This window comes from Brachyhypopomus gauderio, chromosome 4, assembly GCF_052324685.1.
Source record: "Brachyhypopomus gauderio isolate BG-103 chromosome 4, BGAUD_0.2, whole genome shotgun sequence".
Taxonomy (NCBI): domain Eukaryota; kingdom Metazoa; phylum Chordata; class Actinopteri; order Gymnotiformes; family Hypopomidae; genus Brachyhypopomus; species Brachyhypopomus gauderio.
This window is the reverse complement of record NC_135214.1, coordinates 32,195,834-32,209,875: the sequence shown is the minus strand read 5'-3', so window position 1 is coordinate 32,209,875 and position 14,042 is coordinate 32,195,834. Positions and strand designations below refer to the sequence as shown.

Genomic DNA, 14,042 nt, shown 5'->3' with positions numbered 1-14,042 from the left:
TTATAAAATAATTCACAAACATAATAGACAAAACTCATGACATTTTGAAATCTAAAGTGAATGTTCACACTCAAGTCTTTTTTCTCGCTTTAATTCATAAACAATTTCATGATCTTGCACAGATTTCATTGGATTATTAACATACAATGGTACCCAGTGGCCTGCCACTAATATAATTAATGATAATTAGAATAGTACTTATAATAACAGAATTAGTCATGTGTACAGCAAATCAATACAGATTCAACGTGGACGGAAACAACAAAAATTGTTTTGACGTTTGGCATATCTATGAAATGACTGACGTGTTTACACAATGCAGCAGTGTTTATGTTGTCTGATGGTTTCTTGTCCGACTTTCTGGTGTTTTTTTTAACAGATCAACACGGTCGGGTCTTTTAAAACCCTTTTGTTGGGGTTATCTGGCAGGTTTCTAATGATTGGTATGATAAAATATTAAATGTTTCCATACTCAGCATGGATGTCAAACCTCACCAAGATTTTCAGGTGTTTCCACACATTAAGATGACCGTTAAATATAAACCCTAAACAAGCCTGTCCACGCTCACCCACCAATCAAATCCAACCTCATTACATTCACAAGTTCATCCAAGCTAATTACTCTTGTTCAGACAGACAGGATCTTGGCAATTAATCCACTGGGTGGGAAAAACAACAACAACAAAAAAAAAACTATTGAAATCCGAGGCCCATTTAGCTAAAGGATGATTGAGCATTGAGTGGAATGCAAAGTGACTCTGATGCTATTAGAGTCATCCACAAACATTAGAGATCAAACAAGAACATTAGAGAACTGATGTAATAAAAGAGAGTAGATTCACCCATCAATATGGCGGTCCAACAACGATGAACCTTTGTTTTAAAATGGGATAGGAATCACTGTTGGCTGATTTTATGCAGTTCAGCATTTCCATGTCTTTGTACAATAACTAAGACATTTGGAGTATAAAACATGTAGAATATCAGCACCAGTTTTGCCAGATAACCCCACACAGGCCAAAATACTACTAAAAGGATAAGCATGTTGGCTGTCTGCCTACAACACTGCTTTCTTTAAAGCTTTGCCTACAGTACTCAGGTACTGTATGTACTGGCATGTAGCAGTGGGTGAATTAAAATACTTTTATTTTAAATAAACCTGTGATCATGCATTGGACTGGCAGGAGTGCTCATTTTGAAACATTTCATTTTGAAACATTTCAGTACTGAAATATTTGTTCAGAAATGCTGAAATGTTACATCTTCTGACAACTTTTTGGTACAATAAGTAAAACAGTGCAATAACAATGATATGCCTGTCGAAAAAGATTACATCAGAATCCCCTGAGGCATACTGTAAAAGTTAATCTTGTGTCCAGACACATCAAATTACATTGTAGTGCTTAATAATAATGCCAGCACAGCTTAGTTGGGAGCTTTACAGACCAGGAATGACAACCTAATACTGTAATACTGTGGGTTCTCAGTATTTGGAAAATCACAATTCACGCACCAGTTCAAAATACTTTGTAAAATGCCAGGACTAAAGGAAGTAACTGAGGATGGTGATAATTCTTTATACATCCTTCATAGTTACAGAATTTCAGTATCTTGTGTTTTTGGTCTGCACTGCACATAGTCATTCTTGGCCATCAGTTGTCAAAGCAAGAAAGTAAAAAAAAGACAATAAATACATGTGGTAAAAAAACATAACATATAAACACAACACAAAAATAATACATATTTCCTGCGGTATACTTTGATGAAAAAGAAAAAGAGAATAAAGACAAATGTAGAAATGTAGTTCGATAAGGCATAATGAAGATGGAAAACCCCCAACAACAGGTAAACAAAAATGTGCTTTTCTACAACAGGTAAACAAAAACATGTTTTTATGGGGATGCTGATGTTTGCATGAGTGATGGAGTGGCAGGCTAAACTGAAGACTAGACAATGATCAATACGAACCATGAACCACACACACGCACGCACACACACTCACACACACACACACACACACACACACACACACACACACACACACACACACACACACACACACCCAATCAACCCTTCACAGACAAGAATACACACATCACTCTTTAAATGACTATTACCACTCCATAGTGATTCCATTATTTCAGCCCTATTCTGGTCATTTAAATTCTTATTTCTTTTACATCTTTGTCCAGAGCGCGAACAGAAGCCGAGCAGTGAACAGAGAGATCTCCGAACCGCGAGACACAACCGGACCGGCCGAGCTTCCCTTCCAATCGAGCGTTTCCGACAAGGGAGAGCAAGAGAGCACAGGTCAAATACAAATCCCAAAACCAAGAGTCCTGCCGAGTGACTCGGCAATCACACTCAGCCCATTTTCAAAGACAGATTTAATGTGGAGGCATAAAACGAATCTCTAATCTAAAAACACTGCATACTGACGTTTTGACCCAAGGATTGAAGTGGTGAAAAAAGAGAAGCTGGCTTTCAATAATCTCCATGGGATCCTCAGACATCCATAAAAACAGCACATAAAGAAGGGAACACCAAGCTCCTCAGGAATACCCCACCCACAAAACTGGGTTCTGATGAATAAATTATATTTACAAATGCAATTGTCTTTGAACCTTTTACCACTTTTCATACACAAATACAACACTGTTTAAAACACTTAATATCATCATCAAAACCTTTACCGTGTTCTATTTATATATACTCTCAATTTTCTTATCAAAAACCCCCTTCTCAGTAATACAGATATCACAGATGTTAGAATGATAAAAACTGGCCCAATACACAAATACCTTTGTTACATCTCTCTCACTCAATCTCACTATATAAAGTCTTCCAGTATCCACAGTCTTGTTATAACAGTCCCCGTGTATACAACTTACTCGCACAACTGAAATCCCTCCTTTTCTGAGGAGAGTCAGACTTGTTCACACATACGGTCACACAGGTCTAGAGCCCTATGATTTGATTCAGTCATGTTTCTGTTGTACTTTTTTAGTGCTACCCCCCCTCCCCCCAGACATTTTCCTTTTGTTTATCACATATGAGGCCAAATATGAAAATTGTATAGATTCAGGACGCAATACAGTGTATCACCACAGAGTGGCAGAAGTGAGCTAATCTGATGTCCCACACTGCTGGTGGAAGTTGCTGTTTTATACTTTATGTGTGATCAGGATCTATGGTTTGTATTGCTTGAGAGAAACTTATCACAGATGGATTCTTCAGCAGTTACAAAAAGATTCTGATTCTGGCAAAACCCTTCAAAAACAGTTTTCCTACAACAAGCAACCTGTAATTAGGAGAACCCCACTTCCTCAATAGAATTTCTAAACATAATTAAAGTCAGAAAACAGGTATATTCCCAATATACCAATATTATGGAATACTGTAATCTTAGGACGAGGAAACCATCAATATCATACTATTGTTTAATCTATGTTGCCGTTGAAAGTGAGCTTGCTGATTAAGCAACCTGTTTTCTCTTTATGAAACCGTAAACCTTACATCAAATTTAAGCATAACCTGCCCTTCCTACCACTAGTTTGACAATACTGAACTTGACAGAGGTACTGATACTGAGTTGCCTTATCGTGCTGTAAAAGCCACCGCCTTCCTTCTGGAACAACACGTACAAATTTACGAGCACTGAAAACCCCGTCAAGAAAGTCACTCATTGAGAACACCACGGTGATGGCTGGCAGGAGGAGTGGATCTATCTAACACAGAGGGAGCTGCAGGAGAAAGCTGACGTTGGTCATGGCGGACTGTATCTGACGTGTGCCTGGACACGCCACGTGTACAGGAACACACTCACGGAAGATGAGCAATACACAGATAAACGGACCTGTAGATATTTCATGCAACTTACAACTAGAACAAGTGTGTAAAGGTGAAGGTGTGTGCATGTGTGCGTGTGTGTGCGTATGTGTGTGTGTGATTGAGAGAGAGCAAGAGTGGTGATTGGGGGGGTGCTTGTGTGCAGGTAGTGTCCTTCTGGTCACATTTGAACAGTTTATGTGTGCAAAAAGATATATTTATCAATCATGTGCTTTGTCCTAGAGAGGTTGGCTCCTCCCCCTCTTCTTCCAGAGCCTCAGAGATTGAGCCATGGGCTTGAAGCTCCTCCCCCCTTCCTGCTCTTGAGAGGACCTCCATCCAGCGACGCTGAAGCTCCTCGCTGTCCGCACTGAAGTAAACAGTCAGGTGACTCTGGCTCATTTTGAAGGCGTTGCGACGCTCAAGACGGTCACATGACTCGGGGAGGGAGACTTCAAAGCCAATGAGAGGGATGCTTCGCTGGGCCTTCACATCCTATGTATTCACACGAAAAAGATAGAGAGAGAAGAAAAGGAGGACAAGAGAGAAAGGGAAGGAGAAAGAGTGAGAGAGTCGATACAAATACTGAGGTGGCTCCATGTCATCAGGCAGAAGAAATGCTGCCTCCGCGTTATCTAAAGGGTCAGTTGCCTCTCACCTGGGGAGCACCATATATGTATAGCACCAGGGGTTCATTTTCAGGGATGACACACCAGGCTTTCTGCCAGCCACGCCCACTACCTTTGTCCATATGATGCAGGAAGCTACAGAGCACGCTGTTCTCAGCCACGACAGAGGCCTGTTTCTGCAGGACACAGTGGAGGAGAAAGAGGAGGTTTCTATAAGAAACGTTTTCCTGTACCAGACACCAATCATATGTGCAATCTTACTCAAATATGCAAATTTATACAACTTTATATTAAGTTACTAATATGAGTGACACGGTCCGTCATCAGGATACTGAGAATGATGATATAAAGAACTACAAAGGGACTGAAACTCATTTTGAATCATAAGTGGGAATGTGTTCTTTGTGTCTTACTTCTAGAATGGAGCGTCTCCTATGAGTGCTATTGGTCAGGCTGGCCGGAGAGGGCGGGACTCCCACCAGCATCGTGTAGCAGTCTATACAAACACGGTTTGCCCGATTGTTATCGTATATCAACCGCGCACGGAACTCCGAGCACTTCCCACACACCACCTGCAAACAAAGTGGCCTTCATCACTTTTGTCCTGTTGGCACATGCACACTCTCTACAGGGCGCTGCACACATGTTTTATGTGTCACTTCATGCGTTGGCAAACTACCACAAAGTTGTCCGACACTCGCATATTTTGGTTCTCAGAATTTGAGGTTGAAAAGGGCAAACCCACGTAAACCAACGCGAGCTGAAATGGACGAATCCAAAGCGTTCCAAAATCCTTCTGAAAAGGTGTAAGGACCCAACATTTGTGCTCGCCACTGTTTGCTGGAGAATATCGGTCCTCTGGGTTCACAACAGTAATGACAAGTGTGTTATGGGATGTGTGTGTGTCTGTGTGTGTATGTGTGTGTGTGTGTGTGTGTGTACTGCAATGCTCACATGTCCGCATGCTTTACAGTGGTGACGTCTCTTGGTGATGGAGTTGAATGGCTCCTGACACTTCATGCACAGCGTCACCTCTTTTTCCCGGATTGGAGTCGGTGCGCGTTTCCCGAGTTCCGTACAGTTCTGGAATGGCAGAAGGGAGAGGGAGGGGTCACACAAACACACCGCATGACAGAGCATGACACTGGGTACCAGGGAGCTCAGAGAAGGAGGAGAACTGGGGTCGTACCAGCGAACTGGGAGGCGTGCAGTCCTCCTCCCGCACGGAGCTGTTTAACATCCGGAACGTCTCCACACTCTGCTCATGTTTCTGGATTGTGGCCTGTATTGCCTGTTAGATAAGGGAGGGGGGGCAGAGGGGGGGGGGGGGGGGGGGGGGGTTACAAGAGAAAGGAAAAAGGGGAAAATTGAAGAGAGAGATTGAACCAAAACATGAAAAGATAAACCGAGAATTAAAATATGAAAGGACGAACAAGACAAAATAATACAACCCAATGGCATGCAAGAGAACCTTACCTGAATCCAGTCTTTCTTCTCTTCTTCAGTCCTAGAAAAAAAAAAGACTCACATGACATTTCTATTATGCCTTTACATAACTGTTAACCAGGGCCGGAGTGGGACACTTTTTCAGCCCGGGAGTTTCATGCCCAAATCCGGCCCAAAATTATTTTCCCCTCCCAATCGGCCCAAACTACAGACTGACATGAGCCAGCCCATCGGGAATCCTCCCGAATCTCCCGATTAGCCACTCCGGCTCTGCTGTTAACTATTGCTCAGAATCCTTTGCTGTGCACACAAGAAGTCAAGAGCCACTTCTCCTCGTGTTATCTTGGTCTCAACATCCACCACAGGTTGCTTATCCCTGTAGACTGAAGTACTGGCTGTTTAACGAACACTGGAATTGCTGTCATGTTGTGTTTTCTAAAACAATCTCCAGCTCTGCAAATCTGACGCATTTGACTTTTTCCGTAATTTAACACAGTTCCCTGTTGAAAAACAAATCTACAAAGCTCAAAAACGCACTCAGTTAAGCAGAAAATAAAAACAGCATTTAGAATCATACATTTTCCTTAAAAATAAATATACCACTGATGAATATAATATAAAACTTCTCCTTCGTAGACACAACAACAAATGACAAATCACACAGCCTACGAACAGACTGTGACGGAAAATGGATGGACTACATCCATGAAGAATAATTCACTCAGAAATGGTATACTGATAATAGAAATGCTAAAAGGACAAGTTATCATTAGCCACATTAAAGCTAACTGAGCTGGTCTGAAGTGGTTTAACACCTTTCAGTGTAACACTTCCTTAGAACACACAATGTGCGGATTCGTTCAACTCACCTGGCCTGCAGTTCGAGCGAACGCTGTTTTCCAGATACTAGAAACGTCCGCGGTACGTTGATGCTGCTCGTTTCCTTTAGCTGTGATGTACACAGGCGCGTTAGTATTTTGTGGAAGTGACAATTGAAACAATAAATACAGAATGAAGAAATAACATTTCAAGTATCAAATCTTGTACTTTTATTTTACAAGTGTCTTTTACAAGTGTCTGCCAGGGGGTGACAGACCTCCATTCCGTCTACATCAATCCTCGCCCGCACGCCAAATTTCTGTCCAATCAGTCTGAGTTTGGGCACGCAGTACAGTAACCTGTCATTAAACTTCAGAGGGAAGTGAAGACTTAAACACAAACAGATGCACACATACATAGACAGATATAGACAAACAAAAATAAAAAATGTATATTGTGAACTGGGGTCCGTGAGAGCTCCTCACCAGGATGAGGTATCTGTCCTGGGAGGTTCCGTTCTTGGCAGACAGTTTTAGGATGTGTCCCTCCTTGATGAGCTCATTGGTCGGGTTAACGATGTCTTCCTCTCCCCCGAGCAGCTCATACACCTTCAACAACTTTCTCATGCGCTCCTGATAGACACGCACACACACAGAAATAAACACGCACATAAACACGTCAGTGTCTAGAGTCACTGGTTCCCACTTGACAAGGCTGAATCAGGTCAGTCACACTCAGCCAAGCTTTTCCACATGGCAGAGACCATGAAATCAGAAACACTAGCAATTACCAGGTCTAAATGACAGACTTAAGACACCCTCACTCATGGTGAAGGCAACTGCTCCCAATTAGAAGGCTGCACACCTAAGAGGCAGGGCTGGCTTGCCCAGGGCAGGGTGGTGTGTGATGAGAGGACATGGTGGTGTCTCAGCACCTCCCGCGGTTCAGGGTTTAACTCCGTCACTGGTCTACAGCAGGCGCACCTACCAGAGGTGGGGACTCGAGTCACATGACTTGGACTCGAGTCAGACTCGAGTCATTAATATTAAGACTTTTGACTTGACTTGAAAAAATATTCAGAGACTTAGACTTGACTTGGACTTTTACACCAATAACTTGGGACTTGAATTGGACTTGAACCTGTTTACTTGCAAAGACTTGATTTTTTTTACCCCAAATCTAAATTTTAAAACGCATATTAATATTTATAAAGTGTGCCCCATTAATTTAATTTCCGTCCTTCTGACGCAGACCAGTCCTCTGCTTTTCCACACTCTGTACGTGTGTGTGTGTGCATGAGCTGCAGCACAACCAATCAAATGGGGGGTTGGCGAACGTAAATTTTTACCGGGCGGGGTGTAAAATGGACACAAATTAAGTATTATATCGCGATCGATCGATCGCCAGTGGTTGGTGCCAGAGCGAACTAGTAACTCATTGAATCATAGATGTGGATCAGAGGTAAATAAACTAGATTTTTTCCGGCGTGAGAAATCGGATGTGTGGCGTGAGAGCGTGTGAAGACGGTCAAATGCGTGTGTCTCACGCTCAATGCGTGAGAGTTGGCAACCCTGGGTTCTGTATCTGAACTCGGGGAAGAGAGCCTCTCTCTGTCACCATCATAATATCCAGTTCTATCTCAGCATGGATTGTGTATTTGAAGACATCTACGTCGAGAAAAAAATATATTGACAAAAGTGGAGCGAGTTTTCAGCTATGGGGACATCATTCATCGTGCACAAATGACATACAGACTTTTGGCCAGCAAATGCAATGCAGAATAGTTTACTGAAATGTCTAAAGTTGCAGATTCCTGTTAATTGTTCAGTTCTTATATTTGTTTGTCTTGTGTCACTCACACATGTTCTCCAAGAAACCAGATAAGAGAAGAGAGGGAAAATGCTGTTATGGTTCTTTGTATTGTACTGTGAAAATATCAGCACTTTTTATTTGAACATGGAGTTCTACTTATGACTTTTTCACAGAATATTTATTTCTGGAAAATTGTAGTTTAAAGTATGAATATTTTTGCAGCTAAGTTTAACAAATTGAACTGTGCAATAAAGAGGTGTAATCTTAATTTTTTTTATACTTCGTGTTTTCAGTTGCACATGTTTTATCAAGATTTGAGAAAAATACAGATTTAAAAAAGAACGCATGTCTATTATTTACATTTAAAATATACCTGCAACATTGGTAAAAAAAAAATAAAAAAAAGACTCGAAAGGACTTGAAATTCCAAGTTTCAGACTTGGGACTTGACTTGACTGTTGCCTGTCTTGACTCGAGACTTGACTTGACTTGAGTGTCTTTGCTTGAGACTTGACTCGGGACTTGAGGTATAAAGACTTGGACTTACTTGAGACTTGCAAAACACTGACTTGGTCCCACCTCTGGCACCTACACGCCAGTGGCAGGGAACGCACACTAGAGGGAACATCTCTAGTCTGTGAGAAAATCCACTCACCATTTTTCGAATCGCGGCATTTGAATGTTCTGCTGCCGTGGCAATCAGCTCCAAAGATTCTAATGGAGAAAAATCTCAAATTGGTTTGACTGGAATAGGAAAAACTGTACATGTCAGTGCCATAATCATATCAATGCATGAGTAATATTTATGCCTATGGCCTGACTGAAATCTGATCTCAATCGGTAGATATATATTTTTCTTATACATCAATATTCTACATTTAGGAAGCCTATTGCCTCCTTAAAAAACAAAACCGACCTCTGTTGTCTGTGGGGAGAAACGAGGCACCAGTGCTCACAAAAGGGTCATTGAAACTAGCATGAAAAAGTCAGCAGGCACTAAACTCACTGGTCAGTAAAGGGCTTCATACCACTGATCTGTAATGTTTAACATTACAGCTCAGTGCTTCTTAGCCACCTGCAGCAGAGCAGAACTGGGCTGCCTGTCTCAGGAACTCACACACACACACACACACACACACACACACACACACACACACACACACACACACACACACACACACACACACACACACTCACTCTGGGCGTCTTTAGAGTCGTCGGCATCCTCGGGCAGGCGGTGTAGGTAATCCTTCAGCAGGAGCTCATAGCGCGGGATCCGTTGCACGGGCTCCAGCATGTGGTGCTGGAGGGTGAGGTTACCACACATCTCCTCTTTCTGCACCACACACACACACACACACACACACACACACACACACACACACACACACACACACACACACACACACACAGGTGAACTTGTGCACAAACAGGTAGAAAATTCAGTGTATAATAAGGCAAAACACAAAACAAGATTAATCATGGGACCATTCCCCCCTCAGGAAAAGCCTTGAGTATGAAGCCTCTGGAAAGTCCCGTGCTTCATTGTACCACAATAAGACCCTCCTGAATTTGTTCATTTATCTAATGTGTTTGACCTTCAGTGCTGCTTTAATTTTCTCCGTGTTATTTTTACTTTTTGTTCTCCTCTCAGCTCATGCTTGGTAAGCATTCGTTTCTCGTCGTCAAACCGTGCCGGAAATGGGAGGCTTCAGCTGGTGAATAAACACTCCCACATCACTGCAGATGTAAACGTGCTGTGCTCTTGTGTACCTCTGTCTTGGCTGGGTGTGTTGGCACACTCACAATGTTTAATCAAAACGTCCTTCTACGAAAACACGAAAAGCTACGAAAGCAAGCTGAGCAAGCCGGCTGATGGGCGTCTAGACGCTGGTCTTGACTTAGTTGTATCCCGAGTGCACTCTTTTGTGCCAGGATTTGAAATAAGGTGTCATCCAATTAACACAAACTATAACTGCCACTGAGGGGGGCCAAAAAAGACTTTGCCTTTCACACATCTAATCCCAATTTTCACACAAAGCCTGCCAAATCCTGGTTGTCCACCCACACCCCAAGGGCATGTTCCCGTTGGAGCTCAGAGCTACCTCATAAAGAAAGACCCTTCACAGAACCAGAGCATTTTTTAAAACAACGGGGTACCACCAACACTTGCTTCCTGACCCTCTTTTAATGCGTGCAGGATTTGGGCAGACTAACGTCAAATTGTGTGTGTTCTGGTTCTCTGCTTACAATGTGTAATGTTGACCTGCATCAAACAAATGTCACAGGTGTTCATGTTACTGGCTTTTAGACCCAGGTCTACAGCACAATACGCAAAACTGTGACACAAATACAGCTTTGGATATGGAGAGCTGTCGTGTGTTTTTTGGCTCCGATAGCCGGATCAGGTCTGACATAACACCCCACAAATCCATTACAGAGGCTTATTTCAGACGTTGGGGGCAGGTACTGACTTGCCGTACCTGAATGTCATGAACAATGGCCTTAAACTGTGAGGAACGCTCCATCCAGGTGTTCACCAGCTCCATGGCCGTGTCAAAGTTCTTCACATACTCGCCGTACATCTTCAGGAAAGGAGCGAGCTTCTGCAGGATGTCACCAATCCTCGGGTTCGCTTCCCTAAGGGCAAAGGGCAAATGTCAAGGTACAGCCGCCTGACCTGTGCCTGCCAAGCCGAGAACACTCATCCCACCTGTATTCTAGCTCTGCATATTTCTTTTTATCAACAAAGGAATGTGCTGATCTAGACAGTGCAATCTCTCCGTGTTCTAGGGTGGGCCGGTTATGTGAGAACATCCCTTGGTACATTTTGGTGGAGAAGAGGAAATAACTAGGCTCTGAAGTGTTATGACACAGCTAGCCAACTGGAGTCCCTCTTCTCTCCTCTCTACAAAAGGACTGTAAAAATAACTAATCATGAGTTCACATATGTTGGTTATTACAAAATGTTTATTTAAAAAAAAAAAACAGATTATGGCCTCTTTCAATACCAGTAATTGCTGACAAGTACCATGTATTTTAAGGAGCTTTGATGCTTCTAGCATGAAATGGAACGTATCGCATATTTATTTTTCATGTACAGACTTTTTTTTATGGAGGTCTGCATGAGTCTCTGTCGTGTTATTCCTGATCATCACCTGTATCTCCACACCTGTCTTTCTTTCCTCCTTCTACAATCTTTTTCTTGCAGTCTCTCTTTCCTTTGTGCTTTCTCTCTGCTCCTGTCATCCACTTCAGATACACTACAGATACTCCTTGCTTCTTTTTTTGCCTATCTTCTCTTTTTTCTCTCACTTACCCCCCATGTCCTCCCCACCTGCCCCCCCCCCCCCCCCCCACCCCCACCCCGGTCCCACCCACCACTCCTCCATGCGTTTCTCCAGCGCTGGCAGCAGGAACTGCTGGTGAAAGCAGTAGATGGAGCAGATGTTGGAGAAGATGCCCATGACCACCTCGCAGGGGAAGGAGCCACGTACGCGTGCCTCCTCCATGAGCTGACCACAGAACACCTGGTCCAGGAGGTGAAGCCTGGCCACGTAGGCCTTCTCTGTGTGAAGGAGCTCGTTGGCTATGTTAAACACTCGCTGCTGGACTGACAACTGAAGAGGCAATAAACACACACATACACGCACGCACGCACACACACACACGCACGCACGCACACACACACACACACACACACACACATTCCTGTTGAGTCTTGCCAGTTTGGACCCATCGGCATTGATGTGTGGGGAAAGCCCTCACGTCACGTCTGAGAAGGGTGACATTCTTTTACTGTTTTTCTCTTGTGTTTTTCAGGAGACATCTTGTCTAAGGTACACCAAAAAATTTCACATTATGTTTCATGATTTTGGAGATTTACTATTTACGATTTACTAGTTTTCTACAAAATCCAAATTAAATACAAATACAATTGTTCCCTAAATTGTGAGTGACAGAAAAAATAAAGCATTCTATGTAAGTTCCCAAACGGAGTGCACCCAGAAAGACTGAAGCTCACCTCGACGGAGTCCTGTCTCTCTGCTTTCGGCTGAGGCAGCAGAACCATGACGTTCATCTCACTCTCGTCGCCACTCCCCTCCTCCAAGTCACTGTCCCCCTCCGAGTCCCCGCCCCCTTCTGAGTCCCCGCCCCCCTCTGCCGGCACTGCTGTGCCCTCTCCTGCCGGTCCGTCCACACAGCCGCACGAGGAAGACGAGGAGAGCCGAGGAAGCACGGCAGCTGAGCTGCACGGACATGCGTCCCGCTCGTGCCCGATTCGGTCCTCGTCCGTGGCGAAGCATAGCTCCTCGCTGTGGGAGGGGGAGCTAATGCTGTCGATGCCACTATCCCTATTGGCCAGCTTGACATCCGTCTGCGCCGGGGGGAGGGACAGACGCTCAGAGGGGACGTCTGATTGGTTGAGGTCCCTTGCCTCAATGGCGTCCAGCAATCTATCAGAGGCACCGTAGCCAGACTCTGTGGAGAGGCGCTTCTCGGAGGTGCAGGAAGCTCCCAACTGGTTCTCCTGCTCCTCTTGCGCCTCGTCCACCTGCTCTTCCTTCTCCTCTTGTTCCTCCTCCGTCTTTTCCTCCTTCTCCTCTCGTTGCTCCTGCTCGGCTGTAGCCAGCGGAGCGTCCAGAGTCCCTTGGAAGGAGGTGCAGGGTGGGACGGTCTCTGTGGATGGGGGGGTTAAAGCCCCCGTGGTGGAGTGTGCTTCAGGGACCCGCGGAACACACATCACACCACCTGTGATGTCGGGCACCACTATGATTTGTTCCCTGAAAATAAAACGCATTAGTACAGATTGGAGTCATGATAGCTTGAATACTATTGTTAAAAGCAATTATATATTATGTATTATATTAAATACATTACACTGTGATATCAGGTTGATTTATTAGTATCAAGAAACAAATTAATATCTATGCTTTCTAATATGATTAACGGCCATATTCATATGTGCTACAGTACATTTTACAGCTACATTGCACGAGTCACTGATGTGGTGAGGCCTCTCTGTCTCCCACCTCTCAAATCTCTCGATGAGCGACAGGACACACGTAGGGGAGGAGCTTCCCTCAGCTCGTGGCAGCGTGGTACGTGATTGGCGAGGGTCAGCAGGGAGTGGTCGAGATGGGGGAGGTGGGAGTGGCTTGTCTGGGGGGCGGGGTCTGCGAGTGCTCTGTTGCTGTAGGTGTGGTGGTTTTGGGGGCACTAAGAGGAAAAATCAATACAGTAATATTTACTGACAACTCGGCCATGATAAGTAAAATGTGAACACGTCGCAGTGAGGCACCCAGACTGCTTGTTGGTGTCACGGTGAGGCGGCCCCCTACCGGCCGCCTCTGTCCACAGCGGCTGTGTTGTTGTTGTCTTGTGACGTCGTGTACGCCCCTCAGGTGGGCGGAGCCCGTGATCCGTTCCCACCTGATGGTCGTTTGTCTGTCTATATATGCCTTGTCTTTGTACCAGTTGACCGCTGGTCATTATATCCTTAATTTG

General features: G+C 44.2%; 1 protein-coding gene across 2 annotated transcripts in view; it reads right to left on the bottom strand.

Annotated features, from left to right (window-relative positions):
* Positions 1–84: 84 nt before the first annotated feature.
* fgd1 (FYVE, RhoGEF and PH domain containing 1) overlaps positions 85–14,042 on the bottom strand; it is a 35,324-nt gene continuing 21,366 nt past the window's right edge. For both annotated transcript variants that reach the window (XM_077004012.1, XM_077004013.1), the window contains exons 3-17: positions 13,568–13,754; positions 12,559–13,318; positions 11,916–12,154; positions 11,018–11,174; positions 9,732–9,870; positions 9,190–9,248; positions 7,208–7,354; positions 7,000–7,092; positions 6,773–6,852; positions 5,934–5,964; positions 5,647–5,748; positions 5,412–5,540; positions 4,871–5,029; positions 4,487–4,633; positions 85–4,323 (exon numbers count right to left, since the gene is read on the bottom strand). In XM_077004012.1, the coding sequence (XP_076860127.1) occupies positions 4,054–4,323; positions 4,487–4,633; positions 4,871–5,029; positions 5,412–5,540; positions 5,647–5,748; positions 5,934–5,964; positions 6,773–6,852; positions 7,000–7,092; positions 7,208–7,354; positions 9,190–9,248; positions 9,732–9,870; positions 11,018–11,174; positions 11,916–12,154; positions 12,559–13,318; positions 13,568–13,754 (2,699 nt within the window). In that variant the 3' untranslated portion in view covers positions 85–4,053. The remainder of the gene's footprint in view (positions 4,324–4,486; positions 4,634–4,870; positions 5,030–5,411; positions 5,541–5,646; positions 5,749–5,933; positions 5,965–6,772; positions 6,853–6,999; positions 7,093–7,207; positions 7,355–9,189; positions 9,249–9,731; positions 9,871–11,017; positions 11,175–11,915; positions 12,155–12,558; positions 13,319–13,567; positions 13,755–14,042) is intronic.